At 48.0% G+C, this 20749-nt stretch overlaps 3 protein-coding genes across 3 annotated transcripts; 2 read left to right on the top strand and 1 right to left on the bottom strand.

Annotated features, from left to right (window-relative positions):
* Nucleotides 1-5318: 5318 nt before the first annotated feature.
* On the top strand, nt 5319-6248 carry LOC124667120 (acidic endochitinase-like). Its single transcript, XM_047204448.1, has one exon. The coding sequence runs from the start codon at nt 5319-5321 to the stop codon at nt 6246-6248; it is 930 nt and encodes a 309-aa protein (XP_047060404.1).
* Nucleotides 6249-8610: 2362 nt separating this feature from the next.
* On the bottom strand, nt 8611-14956 carry LOC124660135 (polypyrimidine tract-binding protein homolog 1-like). Its single transcript, XM_047197923.1, has 10 exons — nt 14593-14956; nt 12798-13007; nt 11163-11225; nt 10936-11009; nt 10748-10843; nt 10503-10560; nt 10341-10436; nt 10112-10193; nt 9917-10029; nt 8611-9751 (listed from the first exon to the last, which is right to left on the bottom strand). The coding sequence occupies exons 1-10, from the start codon at nt 14773-14775 to the stop codon at nt 9125-9127; spliced, it is 1602 nt and encodes a 533-aa protein (XP_047053879.1). The 5' UTR covers nt 14776-14956; the 3' UTR covers nt 8611-9124.
* Nucleotides 14957-15135: 179 nt separating this feature from the next.
* Nucleotides 15136-20248, top strand: LOC124667763 (chitinase domain-containing protein 1-like). The gene is made up of 8 exons (XM_047205016.1): nt 15136-15399; nt 15542-15615; nt 16062-16142; nt 16224-16305; nt 16451-16548; nt 16631-16718; nt 19289-19643; nt 19932-20248. Exons 1-8 carry the CDS (start codon nt 15136-15138, stop codon nt 20180-20182), a joined length of 1293 nt encoding a protein of 430 aa, XP_047060972.1. The 3' UTR covers nt 20183-20248.
* Nucleotides 20249-20749: the final 501 nt, after the last annotated feature.

The raw sequence follows: 20749 nt of genomic DNA, 5'->3' as shown, positions 1-20749 counted from the left end.
TTATCGTCCGAACCCCTTCCGACATTAAGTTGCAAAGCAACGGACAATTGCATTAAGTATGGTGCGTAATGTAATCAACAACTACATCCTCGTACATAGCGCCAATGTTTTATCCCTAGTGGCAACAACACAACACAACCTTAGAACTTTCTCGTCACCGTCCCGTGTGTCAATGCGTGCATGAACCCACTATCGAGCATAAATACTCCCTCTTGGATTAAAAGCAAAAACTTGGCCACAGCCTCTACTAGTAACGGAGAGCATGCAAGATCATAAACAACACATATGTAATAACTTGATAATTAACATAACATGGTATTCTCTATCCATCGGATCCCGACAAACACAACATAGAGTATTACAGATAGATGATCTTGATCATGTTAGGCAGCTCACAAGATCCAACAATGAAGCACAATGAGGAGAAGACAACCATCTAGCTACCGCTATGGACCCATAGTCCAGGGGTGAACTACTCACTCATCACTCCGGAGGCGACCATGGCGGTGTAGAGTCCTCCGGGAGATGAATCCCCTCTCCGGCAGGGTGCCGGAGGAGATCTCCCGTAATCCCCCGAGATGGGATCGGCGGCGGCTGCGTCTCGCAAGGTTTTCCGTATCGTGGTTTTTCGCATCGTGGGTTTCGCGACGGAGGCTTTAAGTAGGCGGAAGGGCGAGTCGGGGGCTAACGAGGGGCCCACACCATAGGGCGGCGCGGGCCCCCTTGGCCGCGCCGCCATGTGGTTTGGCCACCTCGTGGCCCCACTTTGTATGCTCTTCGGTCTTCTGGAAGGTTCGTGGCGAAATAGGCCCCTGGGTCTTCGTTTCGTCCAATTCCGAGAATATTTTGTTACTAGGATTTCTGAAACCAAAAAACAGCAGAAAATAGCAACTGGCACTTCGGCATCTTGTTAATAGGTTAGTTCCATAAAATGCACGAATATGACATAAAGTGTGCATAAACATGTAGGTATCATCAATAATATGGCATAGAACATAAGAAATTATCGATACGTCGGAGACGTATCACCCAACCTTGTGTTCTCGACCCTCGGCCTCACAGAATCTGACAATGGTAGTTCCCAGAAAGATAAATCTTCATGTCCCAATCCATACATAGCAAGCCTTGGTCTGGGTGCCTTCAAAAGTGGACACTCAACAGTTGCATGGCCAGCCCTCTGACAACAATCGCAAAGAACCACTTCACAATCATTAACACAATGCCCAGGTTTTTTGCATCGATAACATGTAGGACCTCCTTTTTCTTGGCCATAGCCGCCGTTCCGACTCATCCACACCTCCTTCGAAGTGATCCTCCCTTCCTGTTCATCTATGTCCGGCCCAGCCATAAGAGTGTCAACAACTCTTGGCTCCACCGCATTCCGGTTCCCGTACTTGACCAACCGCCCGACTCCGAGAGCCACTCGGAACAGCCTTTGGCACATAAGACCGACGAGTAAAATTTGCAGTATTAGATGGCAGCACTTCATTGACATTTTGCAAAATAGGCTGAGTAGGAAGGACTCGAATCCCGCTGAGTAGGATGATCAACAAATTGCCTAGCTAAGGCTCTCATGGTTTCTTTGACTAACTCGTTGCTCTCTAGCTGATAGACCACCGTAGTTATAAGAATTCCGGTTAGCATCATACCTTCCATTGTAATTCCCATTGTTGAATCTTCGGTTATTATAACCAGCATGATAGCCCCCAAAATTCCTACGAGAATCACCAAGCACCATTGTTAAAACGAACCCGATGGTTTCGGTTCCCGCCCCATAATTATTGGGACGAGCTTCATCTGCCCGAAACACACCATCGCCGAATACGATACTTGTATTTCCTTGTCCGACACCAGCACCCTCTTGCCCTGCTGTTCCACTCGGGCCCCCTTCCTCAAAATTGCCGCGGCCAGCATTGGGACCTCCATCCCACCGATTTCCGCCGCGACCTCCAGGAGACGGACCTCTGCCACGATTTGCACCTCCACCACGGTTGGCCATGTCGGCGGCAACAATACCCGTGGACGTAACAGGAGCAGCTGGTTCGGGAATAAACTTTGCGTTGCCAAAACCTAGACTGCGCCTCTTACCACTAGCAAAACGTGGTAAGCGACGGTCAGATTCGCAGTCGATCGATAGCTCCAGGCCCATACGACCCTGCACTTGAGCATAACGAAACGACCGACCCTTTCTTTGGCCCATATGGCCCAAACATTCATCTGATTGAGTTTGAATTCGGACAGTAGATCGCTGAGATATGGAAGAAAATCTCACCGGCGATGATCGATGTCTGTTTGTCCTCCTCTCGAACTGCATCCTCCTCTTCTTCCGATGGACGTAAACCCATTCTTTAGCATTGAAGGATTCGAGAAAAAAAGTCGAGGGCGAGAGCACAGGCAACATGACCGGTGATCTCCTCAGCTGCGACCTGCATGCAGAGATCGGCAGAAAACTATCGACAGCAGAGATTGGAGACTTACCAGATCGGAGCAGTTGTGCCGCCTCCCGCTGCCTTCGTCTTTTTTCCTCTTTCCGTCTGATCGCCGACATTGCCATCGCAGACAGGTCGCAGTCCTCTTCCGCCGGCGTGCGACACAGGTAGGACCCCGAGTGACTGCTATCTTCACCTGGCAGCAGCACAGGATCCGCCGTAGCCTCGCCGGATGAGCCTTCATCCTCGGAGTTCTCGGCGATTGCCCAGAATCGCCCGAGAGTCGCTGGTAACGGCTCCCCGGAAAAAACGGTCATATCACACTCCTTGCTCTTATTTATTTGTCTAATATATTCAACTTATCTTGATGCAATTTCTGTTGCAACGCCTTAGGGTACCATCTAGTTATAATTACTAATGCAAGATTTGGATGATACCAACTCAATGTTTCTTCAGATTTATATTTGAAAACTTAAGGTGCCTCTAAAAATAAAAATATTTTCATAGTTATCCTATAAGGGTTGTTTTAAGAAGTGAGTCTAGCTCATTCGGTTAGGGAAGTGGATGTACAACCCAGCCACCCAGGTTCAAGTCCCACGGATGCAGAATTGGGTTCTTATTATTTAAAAAAATCACTGTAGGGGCTTCCCCTACCGTATTCCTTTCAAAAAAAAATTGTTTTATCGAAAAATAATATGGCAAATCCTATTTGATACACGTGTAACACGTCCAGCCGGTCCGACAACTAGATTCACACGAGAAGAAAAAACCCAGCCTAACGACCTGAGCCTAACAAACTACCGAAACAACCTGAAAGCCAACTACAACACTACAGACTACCCTGTATTATTGGTTGTAAGAATGAAACGACCTCCACTTGTCATCGCCCAATATTTTGCATCAGTTTTGATTTGGTTGATTAGAAGTTGGATTGATCTGTACTCATTTCTGAACAGACGCCCATTTCTTTCTCGCCAAATCGTCCAAACCGTGAGCATAACAATTGTGTTGAAATTCTTGATCCATGCAGTCTATCTGAAGCCTGCACCCACCATTCTCTGAATTTGCTATCAATCGGAAGGGACAGCTTGGGTGAGGTCAGCCCAATTCAGAGTATTGCTCCAGATGATGTTCACGACCGCGCATCCAAAGAGTGAAAGGGACCTGTTCTGACTAGGTTAATTAGCGCGTATTAACACTTTAAGAGCATCTCCAGCCGAGTCTTCCAAAGCGTCTTCAAACGATGTCGAATCAAGCGTTTGGGGGACACGTTTTCTTCGTGCCGCGTTTGAAGGACGTCGCTCTCCAGCCACGTCCCCCAAACGCCCCCCCAAATATTAAAATAACTCATTATTTGTTTTTTTTTCATTTTTATTTCAATAGAAATTTGTAACTACAATCAAGATTTTCAAAGTAGTGCAACATATTGTAACAAATTACACATAAAACTTCAAAAAACATGAACTAATTTTTTAAACTACTTATTCTTTGATGGCACCGTCTCGTCGTCCTCACGGAGGCTCCTGCTCGTCACATCTTCCGAAGAGCCAATGTCGTTCGACGCATCGGAGGAACTTGTGTCCCCTTCCAACGAGTAGTCCTTGATGTATTCGTCGTTACTGCTTGCCGGCTGCGCCTCCGCCTTCGCCTTCGCCTTCGCCCGGGCCCTTGCCTCCTTCTTTGCCGCCACCGACTCCTCAGCCTCTTCCTCCTCCTCCTTCTCGTGGCCGTCATCGGCGATGGCCTTCCCCTCCTCCTCATGGCCGTTGTCGGCCTCCCAATCCTCCTCTTGGTCGTCCGTTGGCGGGGAACTAGAGCTGCTAGGCGTTGCAACTCTGCCCCACCAATGACGCCATCCCGATGGCTTCCCCTTGCTATCAGTGTTCGATGGTAAAGAGAGCTCATGGTCAGAAGGAGAGGAGAGATGAATGGTGCCATCCGGTTGTAGATCGGAATGCGCATACGTATGGGTCTTGTTGAGCGGGGATGAATGGCGACGCAGATATCGAAGAGGGTTGCGGTTGCTCTTCCGCGTAGTTCGCTCTCCATTCCTGGGGTTTGCGCGTCGATCGACGTGGTTTCCACTACGATGGTTCACCTTCCTGGCAACTGCACCATCGCTAGGTAGGCGATGGTTGAGCGTCGTTCGTGTCGATGATGCGTCAGGCCCGCCACTCCGCACCTCGCTTCTCGCTGTGTCCAGCGTGCCTGGAGCATCCCTTGTGGACCGTGGACAGGCTCGGGGCGCCGGACACCGTGTTGGGCCGCTGGGCGAAAAGGGTCTTTGGGGCGCGCGACTGAGAACGAAAAAATGTCCGGCACGTTCTAAAAATTTTTGGGGGACGCAGCTGGAGATGCTCTAATGCTGGTGGGAATATGTGCTCTATTCAATGTTTTTTGGAAGTACCTTAATGATGTTGTTTATAGCAAGATTAGAGTTCTCATTTTTTGCAAGATATTCACAAGACTATATATCAGATTCGTATGTGATATTTTCTCCACCACGCGGAGATGCCGTAGCAGATCGAGAGGAGTGCAAAGACACGATCAGGTATGAGCAGGTCAGTACAGGGTTTGCATAATTGCATTAGCTAGTACTAACACTACAAGATACAGTAAATATTAGCAACGTGCCGTAGCAGCAGATCGAGAGGCATGCGAAGACGCGATCAGAGGCAAACGCCGTCTGAGAATGATATTCTGGAGGGCCTTAAACAACGACATTGATCCACCGTTACATCGAGGGCACGCACTAATTTCTGATGATATCAGATCACCTGAGCAGTAGCATATAAATCATGCAGGTAGCAGCAGCATTTTCATATCCCAAGCTAGAAGCAGCAATCCCTGTGCAGTTACCTATTCCAAGAGAAGAGCTCGCAAGCAGCAATGGCCATTCCGGCTAAACCCAGCGCCTCCTTCTCCGTCGCCTGCCTCTTGGCGGCCATCTTCCTCTTCTCCTCGGCCCCGCGGAGCCATGGCGGCAGCATCGCCATCTACTGGGGCCAGAACGGCAACGAGGGCACCCTCGCCGAGACCTGCAGCACGGGGAACTACGGCTTCGTGAACATCGCCTTCCTCTGCAGCTTCGGGTCGGGCCAGTCTCCCCAGCTCAACCTCGCCGGACACTGCGACCCCTACTCCAACGCGTGCACCAACCTGACCGCCGACATCAACCTGTGCCAGTCCAAGGGCGTCAAGGTGATGCTCTCCATAGGCGGGGGCGCCGGAGGGTACACGCTCAATTCCGAGCAGGACGCCGCGGACCTCGCGCTGTACATCTGGAACAGCTTCCTCGGGGGCAGCTCGCCGTCGTCCAAGCGGCCTTTCGGCGACGCCGTGCTGGACGGCGTGGACTTCGACATCGAAGGAGGGAACCCGGACTACTACGGCGCCCTGGCGTCCCACCTCAAGTCCTACAGCGGCAAGGGGAGCAAGAGCAAGGAGGTGTACCTGTCGGCGGCGCCGCAGTGCCCGTTCCCGGACCAGTGGGTGGGCAAGGCGCTGGACACGGGGCTCTTCGACTACGTGTGGGTGCAGTTCTACAACAACCCGCCATGCCAGTTCGTGCAGGGCAACCCGGCCAACCTGATGGACTCGTGGAAGCAGTGGACCACGGGGGTCCACGCCAAGTACATCTTCCTTGGGTTGCCGGCGGCGCCTGCGGCGGCGGGGAGCGGGTTCATACCGGCGGCGAGCCTGGAGTCGCAGGTGCTCCCGGCGCTGAAGGGGTCCAGCAAGTACGGCGGGGTGATGCTGTGGTCCAAGTTCTACGACGACCAGGACGGCTACAGCTCCGCCATCAAGAACTCCGTCTGATGATGACTGATGATCTCGTCTCATGCCTGCACGGCCGGTACAGATTACAGGAATAGGAGTTGTGTACAGTTATTTGTGGTGCATACGGTTTGGCCATTTGCGTAGGTTTTGTTGTGTACATAACGGGATTTATATCGAATAAAGGGATTTGTGACACCTACAGTGTTCTCCTGGACTCACAGTATAAAACGAACACAAACCTGCTGGAAAGTGGCTTCAGCTCTGTGCACAGGAGTCGTCACGAAAATTTACTTAGAGCATGTCTAACAGGACAGGAGTCGTCACGAAAATTTACTTAGAGCATGTCTAACAGGTCCCGTATTTCGCTGCCCCGTATAACGCTCGCATTTCGCCCCGTATCAAAAAACTGCTAACGGAAGAGCCATTCCGTCTAGCAGACCCCGTATTTCGCCCCGTATTTTCAAAAATAAAAACCTCGGGAAGTTCATCTTCATTGATCATACTACGGATCATACATACATTCCGATCATACTACGGATCATACTACATCTAACCTACATCTACTCGTCAAGGATGACGTAGGGGATGAAGGCGATGGCCGCCGCCTCCTCCTGCGCCTCCCGCGCCTCCCGCGCCTCGAACTCCCGGACGGCGGCGATGGCCGCCGCCTCCTCCTCTGCCTCCGCCCGAGCTTTCTCGGCGGCATCCGCCTCGGATTCGGCCACCGCACGCCGGAAGGCCGCCTCCTCCTCTGCCGCCTCCCCTTCCTCCTCGCCGCCTCCGCTTCCTCCGCCGGCCGGTGCCGCCGATGGTCGCCGCCCACGCCGCCTTGGACGCGCGGTCGCGCTGCCACTCGGCGAGCCACTTCTCGAAGGCTTCGCCGCTCATCGGCTTGAGCGGCGGGTCTTGCCGGTACCACCGCCCACCCGCGGCGTACTCCCGGAGCGAATCCGGCACGTACAGCGCGCCGGCGTACCGGCACGCCGCACGGCGGCTCCCGGCGGTGGATCTCTTGCACTTGAGCCGCCACGCCTCCTCCACGGTGTCCGGCGAGCGGGATCGCTTCGATCCACTCGCCGGCGAGACGGTACTACGGCGGCGGGAGTCCATGCAGGTGGCGGCGGGTGGAATGCGGCGCGGGGGAGCGACTAATTGCTCGCCGGAGCAGGAGGAGGAGGCGGCGGAGCTAGGGTTACGAGTGAGGGGTTAACCCCTCACTCGCACCTGCGCCCAGTATAAGTAGGGGGCGACGGGGCCGATTTCCTGGGCCCCGTATTCCGCCGAAACGGGCCGGCCAGAATACGGGGCCTGCTAGATGCCCCAAATCGCGCCTGCCCCGTATCCCGCCGGAATTTTACGGGGTGGGCGGGTTATACGGGGCTGTTAGACATGCTCTTAGCAAGAAACAACATCCATTTTTGCTCTAGGCCTAGTGCAAACACATGTGCAGCATGACGTAATGGGTTTTTGCTCTTTTTATTTTTTATACTAGCTGAACTCTGTTTCTGAAATGAAACGCAGTGCTACAGGTCTAACAGACCCCTTAAAACGCCCAACCCCGTAAAATAACCGCCGATATACGGGGTAGAGCTCTACCCGGCCGTCTAACAGACCCCTTAAAACGCCTAACCCCGTAAATTTTTTACAGTTTTGGCTACGGGGCGGCTCCTCGCCCCTTACAAGTACAGGGTGGGAGGCTGAATACAGGGCCAACCCCTCACCTGTGGCGTGCTGAATTTTCACCAAATTGCAACTGCTTCCGTGGCGCGCGGGCATCCGGAGCGGGAGCGGGCGCGGCTAGCGTGGGGGTAGCCGGAGCGGGAGCGGCCAGGGCCGGCGGCGGCCGGGGCAGGAGCGGGCGCAGCCGGTGCGGGCGTGGCCGGCCATGGCGGGCGCGCGGCCGTGGCGGGCGGGTGGCGGCCGGGCGGAGCGGGAGCGGGCGGCCATGGCGGGCGCGCGGCCGTGGCAGAGCGGGGCGGCCGGCAGTGAGCGGGAGCGGGCGGCCATGGCGCGTGCAGGCCGCCGGCGGGGCGAGGGTAGGGCGGGGGCGGCGGCGGGGGGGCGGTGCGCGACCGTGGCGGGCGGGCGACGGCCGGAGCGGGGGCGGCCGGGGCAGGGGCGGGGCAGGAGCTGAGGCGCGTGGAGGAAGAAAGAGAGGAGGAAGAAGAGAAATTTTTTTTAGCATATTTTTGGAATATTCTGTTTTATGGGTAGTGATACGGGTTCTGCTAGCTCATCCGAGTTTTCGGCCAACGAAAAGTGAATACAGAGTCCTCTACTCGCATTTTACGGGCGAAAAAATACGGGACCTGTTAGGCTCTAAGTTTCGGAGATGAGTTTCGCCCAGAAAAAAAAAACACGCAACGTAAACTAAACAGAAAAGCGGTGAGGTATACTGATGTTAGTCATAATCTTGCACTCCATCCATTCCAAATTATAAGATGTTTTAATATTTCAACGTGGACTACAAATGAGTGAGCAGACATATACTGAAATCCACATAGATACATACGATTCAAAAAAAAAAAAAAAAACTAGAACATCAGTCGGTTGTAACCTGTAAGTGTACAGCACAATCTCCTGAACTACTGATCGCCATGCTGGTGGTACGTTCTTGTCATGAATTGAATGTTTCATTTCATAGTAGTACAATTTTCTCAGCACTGCAACTTTCCTGGCAACGGCCAAAGTAGCCATGTTAGATTAGAAGATTGCAGAAATGAATGGTTTTCAGCCAACATCCGTTTCTTCAATGAGAATGAAATGGTCCAACCCATAGCCAGTTACTACAAAATAATTCTGGGACGTCCACTTGCTTTTTCCATGTGCATCAAAATTTGCACAGCACAACTACGAAGTCAGCCACTTGCTACCTGAAGGTACATTCGGACATGTATATTGTACATACACAGCACCTAACGGTTATAGGGATGAAGCCGCCTACCAAATGGAGGATACTGACCTCCCTGCCCAGGAAAGCCCATCATCTGCGGCCCTGCACCAGGAGGAAACTGCTGGTTGCTGTATAGATGAAACTGCGGCATTGGTTGCATAGGACCTTGTGGAATCTGCAGGCCTCCGAAACCTGGACCCTGCATCATTTGAGGACCTGGAGGTAGCTGCTGCCTTCCATGGCCAGGGAACAACATTGCTTGAGGTAGCTGGTGGTTGGGCATCTGTTGATTTCCTTGACCTGAATGCTGTGACATTTGAGCTTGATTTGAGCCTTGGGGAAAGCCTGGGACTCCAAAGCCGGGGATCTGTGGAGGAGCACCAGGGGGGCCTTGTAGGATTCCCTGGTTGGCGTACTGTTGAGATCCACCTGAAGCAGTTTGTGGGTGTGGCTCACTGGAAGGATGAAACGATTGTGGGGATGGTGCTCCAGGTGTTGCCAGAATAGAAGCAGGCCCTGGTGGCACTACTGTACCAGTGGCTGCAGGAGGAGCTGTAGTGCCAGCTGGCTGAGGACCAAGAATGGAAGGTCCGTGGTTAGCTGGAGCACTGTTACCTCCAGTGTAATCGCGACCTCGCTCATTGTTGATCTGAAAGCAGATAAGGCCATCAATATATGTACTAACACAAGACGACTCAAATATTAGCTCATTCCAGTCACCAGCAGCTTTTGCGTGGATCTAAATCTTTATTCTCGAGCATGATGGTGCGTTTGTTATATCAAATCCGTAGAGTGAGGAAGTGGTGAAGATTACCCTAACATTAAGATCAGTATGGCGTGAAAACGCCAGGTGAAGCTTGCAAAATCCGCCTTCATAGATGCTGTGTCCTTCTAATGCCTCTTTTGCTTTAACTGCAGTTTGAATATCTACAAGGAAGGCGTAAAAGTTTGAGACATGTGCCGCACAAAAAACCTTGTGTAGCTGCAATTTTGATTTGTTTGTTTTTACCTGGATATTGGATTAATGCATGGAAGCCTGCGTTTTTCTCAAAAATAGCAACCTTTTGCACAAACCCATAAGCAGAAAAGACCTGCCAATTACAGAGAACAAATAGTCAGTGCAAAATGCATGCAGGTGATGATATAACAGTGTTTGCAAAAGACCTGCCAATTACAGAAAACAGAAAGTCAGCGAAAAATGCATACATACGATGATTCAACTCTGTTTGACACATTACCTCGTGAAGGGCATCTATTGTAACAATATACTGCATATTCTCAACTGTTGCAAGAAGAACATTGCTCTCTGGCTCCTGATTCTTCCCATCCTGGGCCTAAACACAATCACTACATTAATATAAGAACAAGACAGACGTATATATGCACAGAATAAGTATTACCACTCCAGATCCATCAATAGCAGAAGGAGCAAGAGGAAGGTATGGGTTTGTATAGTCCCTAAAAGAAAAAGAAACCAATTATAAGTGGGGGATATCTTTAAAGGGCAACATGAGGGAATACTGAAAAAATAGTCAACAAGCAGAGTGATTTTATGGAGTATTTATTTTCCATTGTGTGTGATGAAAGAAATTGATAAGTGAATGTGATGAATTCTTAAATTAAGAAGCAAGAGAGCAATTCTTACCTACTCCTGTGGCTCTGAAATTTGACATTTAGAACAGAATGTGCTGAATAATTTATTCTCAAAGTGCAGGCCCCATCAAGTTCTGGAAGCAAGTAGCTGCAGCACAACATAAACATATATAGTTATCCACCCATCTTTAAAGCGATTAAAGGAGTACAATAAAAATAGATATAACTTGATTACAATACCTAGGAATGCATCTGCCATCAAGAGCATCTTTTGCAGACGATGCTGTCTCAGCATCAGAGAACTGTATCAATGCCTACAAGCCAGAAAACCAAAAAAATCATCAAATAAACCTACTTGGGCAAAGAAAAGGAAATCATGCTTCTGTTCCTAGAGATATCAGCCAGCATGTGAGACTGCAAGGGATGACCACATGAAAACTGTTACTAATTGAGTACAAGCTCATCACCTGATAACCAGATGCCTTCTCAAAGGTAGCAATCTTGTGAACATATCCAAAAGCAGAAAATACCTGGTAAACAAACTCTGGTTGTCAATACAATAAGTACAATAATAAAGTAAATCAAATGTATGAAACTATGAATTCAGATAGATAAAATAAAAGTGACCATAAATGGGAAAAGGAGCAACAGAGACCAACTAATATCTGAATGCAATGCAATGCAATCTATCTTAATTATAAAAGCTTGAAAAAAAAGCAGAGAGGCATACAACGCAAATTCCTCACTAATAGACATAACTATGATACTCAAGGAAAAGAGTTGCAAGGAAAGTTTTGAAGATTTACAAGCAGACCATTTTAAGATATGGGAGGCCCTTTTAAAGTTTAAACCACTAATAACCAAATGGACAAAGGAAATCAACATACTGTCTTGAGAGTTGAGACACAACTATAACTCATGGAAGTTTTAACTACGTTATGGCCTAGAGTCAATACTTTGCATGGCATTTATGACAGATGGACCAGAAAAAGAAGGATTTTAGCAAGCAGCAAATCTACAACGATTAGAGCTATGCAAAAAAGGAAACTATGAGTTCAGGTCACCAAGGTTTCAATCCTGAAAGGCATTTTTTAGGCATCTCTACGAAGCGGCACGCAAATTATTCCAAGAAAAGGAGAAGTGCTCCTCCATAGAAATCATGAAGCTCAATTTAACAGCACATTATACAGGTGTCTCCGTCATTTGAGAGTAGAGAGCATAAAAACTTCTAGAAGCACTCGTGCAAGTCGTGCCCAAAGGGTTCAATTATGGAATATGGTTTCAAAAACAGAATCCATTTAACATTGAAGGGGCTTCAGATGGTGTACTTTAACTTCATTGATTTAAAGTTACACGTGGCATCGTTTTGGTATGAATGTGACGCAAAATACTATTTGTCGGAATTCTTTGAGGGCGTGAATGAAGTGTACATATTTAGAAGTTTTGGCAAAATGAAATCGGTTATTTTTTTTTTGCCCTCAAACCTATTAGTACCACTATGAAAAAGAACACGAAGAGTTATATGACAGGGAACCACCACTGTAGCATCTTCACCTTGTTCTTTTAGAGTAACATCTTCATCTTGTTCAGCGTTCCGGATGGCTTTCTGGGGATACTTGTAACAAATCTAATCCTCACTAAGGTTTTTAAAAAAAAATCTAATCCTCACATCTTTTAGTTCCATACAGTGTCCTTGGACACATCACATTCAGAAAGTATTTCATACAATCCTGATAGAGGCAACAAATAAATCGATTTTTATGCTGCCAACTATGATGTAACCAACAAACATGAGGGAGTGAGGGAGAGGGAAGAGGGGAGTGGGAGGTGGCGGATGTTAACATCCTAGTCGAGGATACAGTTGGAGGGAAGGAAGGGGGTAGGGCAGCGATGAGTAAGGGAGAGGAAACAAACACACACATGTGTTCTTGTTGCGGCAGCCAGCCAAGATACTCCGTGAGAACAGCCTGCTAATCCATTCATACCATGGAAAAAAGGGCTACAAGTTACTAAGACAGTTCCTGGTGAATCAAATTATTCCTGCAGACAACATCAGCTGAAGTAAACAACGGAAATCATGTTGCAACTCTTAACTTCCTTACCAAGTGCAGAACATCGATGCTCACAGCATCTGGCAGAACACCCTCCATGGTCACCAGCAAAACATTTCCTGCAGCGTCCCCCGTGTTCTTGCTGTTGACAATCTCCTGTCTATTGGAGTACTGGAGGTACACATTTTTGCCTCTTACCTGTGCTGGCTCCGCAGACGATGCGTAATAAGATACCATAGCAATTGCCTGATTTTGGTCAGCCTGCAACACAGGTAAAATTGTGTTTGTTGATACGGTATAGAACAAACAGTACTCACATTACATTCTAGATTTCTATCTTTCTTTCACATAATCAGCTATCATTCCTTCCCGAGACAAACTCCATAAAAAATTACATCGAAAATGCACTGGATTGATTGCAAAGAGAATGACAACAACAAAGATCCCGCTTGGAATACCGTTTTAATATCCTGTCCCGAAATATTTAGTGTGCTGTTTTGTTGTTCCCCGGAATTCCATCCAGATTTGTGTGGCCACACGCGGTCACTGAAAAATTAGGCGCTCGCCATGCACAAAACATCGGAGAGACAAAAACGGACCGACCAAAAATACGGTGAACCAAGTGCAGATTATGGAAGCAGTTGCAGCCCGTAATCATTACGGCCGTTTTTCCTAAAATACGCTGAACCAAGCGAGCCCTCAGATTTTTCCTTGTGCGAAGACATATTACGCAAGGTTATTTTTCTGTCATTTCACCACACACATTATTTCTTGTGCAAGAATCTACAATGAACTGCAATATTAATTAATAGGCAACAACAGTAGCCTCTGCAGCACGGATAGCTGGCCTGAAGCCCGTGTCCGTGTCGGATACCGTATCCGATACTGATTCCTCCCTGATACCCTTCCGCAAGTATTGGCAACGGATTGGTAAATAAACCAATTAAAAAATTCGGCGATACCTTTTCGATACGTATAGGCCCTAATCCGATACCACCAAACCGAGGTAGGTACAGATACCCTACTTCCTTCCTCTCCTCTCCCGTTCTCACTTCCCCCGCCTTCCTCTCCTCTCCCGTTCTCACTTCCCCCGCCCGTGACCCAGCCGCCAGCCCCCTCTTGAGCAGCTGGCGGTGGCGACCTAAGCAGCACCTTGCAAGGCAGCCAGCTGTCAAGATACATTCCTTCCTCAGTTCCTCCTCTCCGGTGCACTCCTTGCTTCTCTCTACCTTCCTCCGGTCGACTGCCATCTAATTACAGCTCCCTCTTCCTCTCTAGAAAATCAACATACTGTCTTGAGAACACCCTCTCTCTCTAGCTTTTCTTTTTGTAGATTGCTACCTAATGGCACAGCAACCTACAAACCTTGAGGCTCCACTATGGAATCATGTTACTATTTTACAGAAATCAGCAGGTGGGGGCAGTACCAAAATGGAAACGCAATTTATTTGATCATATTGGCACCTCTAGCTGCTCGAGAGTGCAAGTCCATTTGTTGAAAACACCCCGTATTGGAGCATTTTCAAATGCTGTATTTCCGTATCCGTATCGGTGCCGCATAGCGCATCGACCCCTAACTCCAGATTCAAATCAATTAAACTCTTCAGCATCTTGAGGCAAAAGTGAATGGAGCATCGAGTCAGGCACACCCTATATCAAGAAAAATAACTAAACGGCCCAACATACGTTCATTCCTGGACCCGATTTGGTGAGCAGAAGAACTAAACTGACGCCAGTTCACCATCCAGTTGACTAACTTCGCCCTTACGGTCATTAGCCGCAACACGGGCATAGACCGAAACCATGACGAGGACGAAACAAAGAAGAATCTGAAAGTAATACTCACGAATTCGATGAAGGCCTGGTTGCGGTTGGCGCCGACGTTGCACTTGGTGTTGACGACCTTGCCGAAGGGGCTGCCCAGCTCGGCCAGCTCCTCGTCGGTGCACTCCCACGGCAGGTTCCTGACGTGTATCACCTTCGACGGCGGCTGGGTGTACCGGAACTGCGGGTTCCCGCCGGAAGCCATCCCCGCTCCCCGAAAAAGCCCCTCCCCCTTCTCGATCTTCCCTCGGCACTTCCGGCGTCTACAGATTCGCTCGGGGCGGAACTCGCGGTGTAGGAGCCTGAACTTAACGGCGGCGAGCGGCGAGAGGCCGGAGCGGAGGAAGACGGGCTTCCGAGTCGCCTGCCCTGCCTAGGGTTTCGTGTCCAGTGAGGATGGGGGCAGCTGGGCTAAAAAGGCGGTCCCTCGATGGGTCGGCGCGGTGGGCTTGGGCCATTTGCGCGAATCTCGAGGCAATCATCTGACGGCGCAAAACACATCGCGAGCCAAACCCACCTTAAACCACATCTGCTCGCTGTCCTGACCCCCGCGACCGCCGGAGAAATGCCGCCGCGGAGGCGGGATCGCCGGAGCCGTCGCGACCCCTCGCCGTCGCCCTCCCACCCAAGCGGGCCGCGCGCTTCCTCCTCCACCCCACGCCTCCGCCTCCGCCTCGCCGTCGTCGCGCTTCCCCTGCTTCTCCTCATCCTCGCCGCACTTCACTTCACCGGCCGCCTTTCCCGTCCCCGGGCGCCCCGGACGACCCCACTCTCCGTCTACGAGCGCGGCCTAGTTAAGCGCCAAGTCTCCGCGGACGAGATCCTCGCCGTAAGGGTCTCCTTCCCTTCCTCCTCTCGCTCGGTCTCCAGTCGTTCCAGCTGCGCGTGCCTCTAGCGCTTGCTTGAGTTCATCGCCACTGACGGGTTGCTTTTTTTTTGTCGGACCGCTCGGTACCGTGGCGGCGGTGCAGGAGCAAGATAGGGTTTCGGAGAACCGGTCGCTCCGCAACTTCCCCAACCCCGTCCTCGCTTACGTGACTCCCTGGTGCGTCATTCCTGCCTGTGTGTGCTACCTTGTATACAATTACTTACACCCACAAGCGCAATGATGATTTTGAATTCTGCAGCTGTTACTCCACAAAAATACATTGCAAGCCATTCAAATGCTAAATCACACTACTACAACAAGTTGGAACTTTAGAGATCTTGTCCACATTGGCACATTCCGCAACGAAATACTGTACATCTTTGAGACTTAAGAGCTATATATACATTGATAAACTACTCCAAAACAAAAGGAAATATACCGAAATGCAACATGTCTGTGTATATAAACTCGTTCTATTATAAGGACTAATGACCTCGATGTACATATATAAAAGAAACCAGTCTGCGTAATACGCATTTAGGCATTACCTTTTCATTGCTGTAAATCTTATTTCTCTAATGTTTTGCTCGTGTACATTTGCCGCGCTATGAACTTTTCTGCAGGAACTCTAAAGGTTATGACATGGCAAAGTTGTTCAGCACTAAGCTTACTCATGTATCACCAGTGTGGTATGACTTAAAGAGGTATATGGTTTCCATCCCAGGATGCAGTTTCCAAGTATCCTGTTTCATCATTTTTGTTTTTCTAACGTGTTCTTTGCCCAGTGATGGGAACAAGCTAGTTTTGGAAGGGCAGCACAATTATGATGCCGGATGGGTCTCCGAGCTTCAAAGTAATGCATCTTTGGTAATATGTCTTGCTTCCTCTGGAGTTCCCTATGTACTATGTTGGCCAAGGATCCATTCTCTCAAGGATGTGCGTAAGTGCGTATAAGTATGACCATAAACTAACAACATTTTCTTGTTCTCTATTCCTTATGTTGGTTCCTTAGGTAGTGCCAAGAGTTGTCTTGGAAGCATTCCCTGGTGTTGTACTTCTAAAAAAGAAGCCGAGGGACAAAGCAATTGACCTTATAGTGAGTGAATGCAGGTAAAATGTGTCTGTATTATTGCATCTCCAGATGTAGGTACTCTTATGATTGTCAGTTTGACGTCTGACTGTCAGTCCATAGGGATAAGGGATATGATGGTATTGTGCTGGAATCCTGGTCAAGATGGGCTGCCTATGGTGTGCTAGATGATCCAAAGCTACGCAAACTGGTAAATCATTTACCTTCATACCGTACTATCTCTACTATTGTTCCAACCAAGAATTTTGCATGACAGTTGTGAATTGTGGGCATGGTGTGCTGGAATCCTTTTTGATTTAGCACTTATATAATATTTTTGGGCTTTGGACAGTTGTGAATTGTGATCCTCTTGTTTTTGTCTCACAATCCGTCACTGTTCATACCTTAGTTCCAATGTTATACGCTAGGATGGCATGCTTTAGTAAATCAGAGAGTACCAACTTTGTTGTGAACCTTTTGTTAGTTGTCTCATCAGCTTGACACGGTTGTCGTGGATCCAGCTCGAGACCACTGGTCGAGCTGGCTCACTATACCTGTCCTCCTCCGATCATCGCGAGATACTCTCATCTACTTCTTCCCATAGGAGCAAATCCATTTTGCAATATTTGCTGCAGGAAGTACTTCATGTTTTTTTCTGGTTTAGTGTTTTATTCAAAAGAAAATACATGAACAACGATATTTTGGCCCAATAAAAATCCTTAACCCCCATGTTGCCACACTCAGACATGCTAGTAGATGTAAGAACTCATAACCCACCTGATCCACCTGATATCCCTATCCCAGAGCCAGTGTGCACCCTATTACGATCTAAAGAAGATTGGAATTACTCCCGTGAACTGTTTATTTCTCTACTTAGAATTTGAAGGTAGCTAGGCATATGTATTATCAAGGCAGCCCTTTGTGTTGAATTACAAGGCAATTCGACTTAAGGGTCGAGACCATTCTTGGTATATGGTCCTTTTGGCACAATTATTGTACAGAGGGAATACTACAGCTGGCATAGATCAGAGCAAGCCTTTGTTTATTGCACAACACTACAAGTCTACAACCAATAGTACAATTGCAGCAAAAGAACAGAAATGCTGCTGACCTGGTGGGTGCTGCTGCTTACTGTGATCATTCTTTTACTATTATGTTTACAGAAAGTACCTCTGTCCTTATTTACTTGCCATTATGGATATCAGCAGTCTCCAAAAAAATCGTTTTGCAGATAAGCAAAAGAGTTACGCATCATTGCATTGGTAGTAAAGAAAATTGGCGAAGTTACCCATCCCTGTTAGGATTACAAAATCGAGCAGTACATGGTTGATTAGCCAACACCTGTAAGCAGGATGAGTGCACTGTTGGCAGCTGTTTTTAGTCGGTAGCCTGCCAAGTACGAATTCCTGCCGCGGCAGGTGACTCGGGCGGATGTGTCCAAGAAGCACTCGGAGTAGGAAGTACTCGAGTGATGCAGGAGGCACTTGGGCTTGTAAAGCAGCATGGAAGCGCAAAGAAGATACTCAAAAGCACGACCGGTTTAGGCCAAAAGACGGAGAAGAAGGCAAGAAGCCAATTCCTGCCAAGACCTACACGGAGACCTGCCTAGTTTAGATGCGGGTTAGACTTAGATTTGAACATTATAAACGCTTACGTCTTGTAATCATTTTCTTGCATCATGGGAAGTCCACCACGGGAAGTTCAGGCGCCTCATATACATGTAAGAGGTGATGGTCAATTGATCTATCCAACACACTGTCGATTAAATCAACACAATCTACTTTTTATCCTCTAAACCCTTGTGTTGCTTCTTGTTCTTTGGTGTCCCTTGTTTTCGGCAAGCATCGAATCATGATCGACCTAAGGGCGAGCAAATCGACTCGGATCAGTCCATAGCTGCTAGCCTGATTGTCTTGTGTATCGCGCTTCCGGCCGGGTCTCCCTCGGCGATGTTATCTTGTGTATCGCGCTCGACGCGGAGCATACACAGCGACGTGTTCTCGTGCAAACACCCACGTGTCTGCTCCTGCCCATGCATGTGCCTCCTCTTCAATGATGCTAACAAGCTGCTGCACTTGGGGCTCATCTCCGCTGATGACGCAGGAACTCCGCTGCTTCTAGATTGACCAGGCCATTTGCGCGACCATGGGAACCGCTCCATTTTGTTGATCTGCCTTGATCGTAGAAGATCACCAGTCCACAGAATTCACGACCGTCGTGTGGGTGTTGCCTTTTGAGCAGATCCAAGAACGGATTTCGTCGGACCTGGCGTCTGAAAGGGCTGTCTGCGAGAAGATGCTACATTGACTCTGGTTACTCTTCGCAGAGAAAGCACTTGTGTACATGCAGCAGGTCAAGCCAAGCCAGCCTGTCTGTGATGTATCATCAACCAAATATAGCCAACCAGAGGAAGTTTAACTCGTTGCCTTCCAGATTGCTGAGGCAACTGAGGTTTGGAACATTTTTTTCTTTCTGTTTATACTACCTCTGTCCGGATTTAATTGACTTCAATCAATACGTTATTTGTTCATTAGCCTTCTCTCCTCCGCGTCGATTAAATAGGAACGGAGGGAGTACGTTAGTACAAAAGCAAGAAAGACTAATGATATAAATATGCTTTTCCCTCATAATGTTTTTTTTATCATTTCACAAGTCTAGAACATTCTGTGTATATTAGTTGTCAAAAATTTAAACTGGACACATTTGAAAACATCTATTTGAGAATGGAGGGAGTTGCACTCTTGGGGGTTCTTTCATTAATATTTTTGCTGCATGCTGCAGGCACTTCAATTTGTTAAGCAACTGGGGGAGGCTTTGCATTCTATCAGTTCCCAATTAAGTACCAGGAACCATTTGGAACTAATTTATGTTATCCCAGCTCCACGAATGGAAGGGCTGAAGAATCAAGACTTTGGACCTGAAGATCTCCTGCAGTTGGCTGACTCTGTGGATGGTTTTTCTCTTATGACATATGACTTCTCCGGACCACAAAACCCTGGCCCCAGTGCACCTCTGAAGTGGATACAGTATTCTTTAACAACACTTCTCCCAGACAAGGGTTCTGCTTCTCGTGGTTATTCTCACATGATATTCCTTGGAATTAATTTTTATGGGAACGACTTTCTACTTTCCAAAGGTACACGCACTCATTTTCACATCCTTGCTACTGAAGTGAACAAAGAACCTTTTCATGTAACCAGCTGAAAGAGAGAGTTCTCCTTTGCGCCCTGTTTCCTTGAAATGCCACTGGATTGACCCATATTATGATAATACTTTTTTGTGGGGCATATTATGATACGTATTATACTTTTAAACTATATAGGGTCATGGTGTACAATTGGTAACACATGGTACTTTTTTAATGGTGCAAGATATTATGATGCATGCTTCGAGAAGACCGTTTCTTATTAATATATGTACACAGGTGGTGCTGGTAGTTCTATTACTGGAAGAGATTTCATTCATTTACTTGAGAAATACAAGCCATCTTTGCAGTGGGATGACAAAAGTTCAGAGCATTTTTTTATATATTCGGATGAAGGCGTGAGGCATGCTGTATTTTATCCGACACTGATGTCCCTTTCTGTACGTTTGGATGAAGCACAAGATTGGGTGATAGGGCTTTCAATCTGGGAAATTGGACAAGGTTTGGACTACTTTTTTGATGTTCTCTAGGAATATTTCATTTATGATTATGATTGTTAGTTTCTGAGCAATGTCTGTTAATTACTTTAACACCTACTGTTGGGAAGTACCAAGATAACTATATGGCAATTTGTTGTATGCATTTTGAGTGTTATTGCATTTGAATCTTTATCTGATAGTGGATCACATCCTTCATGGAAACTCTGCGATATACAAGGCTTTCCTTGAGTCATCATGCAAGTACAGTTACAGACTTACAGTTAGAGCAGTCAACTACATTCAGAATTTGCGCGGTGTTATTCATCTTGCTTCCACATGCTGGATATCTCCTACTCCCTCCGTTCCTTTCTATAGTGCCTATTGTATTTTGGCATGGAAATTAGCGCAAGCCATTTTTTTGACACAAAACCCGGTAGCGATCTTAGAGACAAAATGGGAAACTGAGATCAGATCTCAGAAAATAATCATGTTTCCATAACCGATCGCGTCATGTACTCCCTCTCTCCCGCTATTCTTTCCATAATCAGATTGGTTTCCACATTTTTTCTGGACGGGAATAGATTGGTTTCCACATTTTCTGGACGGGAATAGATTGGT

Source organism: Lolium rigidum, chromosome 6 (genome assembly GCF_022539505.1).
Source record: "Lolium rigidum isolate FL_2022 chromosome 6, APGP_CSIRO_Lrig_0.1, whole genome shotgun sequence".
Classification (NCBI taxonomy): domain Eukaryota; kingdom Viridiplantae; phylum Streptophyta; class Magnoliopsida; order Poales; family Poaceae; genus Lolium; species Lolium rigidum.
The sequence above is the reverse complement of the archived record's forward strand: the minus strand, read 5'-3'. Positions and strand labels throughout refer to the sequence as shown.

Bases quoted from the DNA above. Each gene is read 5' to 3' on its own strand.
- LOC124667120 (XM_047204448.1), top strand. From the start codon at position 5,319: ATGGCCATTCCGGCTAAACCCAGCGCCTCCTTCTCCGTCGCCTGCCTC.
- LOC124660135 (XM_047197923.1), bottom strand. From the start codon at position 14,775: ATGGCTTCCGGCGGGAACCCGCAGTTCCGGTACACCCAGCCGCCGTCG. The intron at 13,008-14,592 runs GTGAGTATTACT...CCTGTGTTGCAG, and splicing joins ACCAGGCCTTCATCGAATTC to GCTGACCAAAATCAGGCAAT. The intron at 11,010-11,162 runs GTGATGAGCTTG...TCTGGCTTGTAG, and splicing joins AGAAGGCATCTGGTTATCAG to GCATTGATACAGTTCTCTGA.
- LOC124667763 (XM_047205016.1), top strand. From the start codon at position 15,136: ATGCCGCCGCGGAGGCGGGATCGCCGGAGCCGTCGCGACCCCTCGCCG. The intron at 15,400-15,541 runs GTAAGGGTCTCC...GCGGCGGTGCAG, and splicing joins CCGCGGACGAGATCCTCGCC to GAGCAAGATAGGGTTTCGGA. The intron at 19,644-19,931 runs GTACACGCACTC...ATATGTACACAG, and splicing joins CGACTTTCTACTTTCCAAAG to GTGGTGCTGGTAGTTCTATT.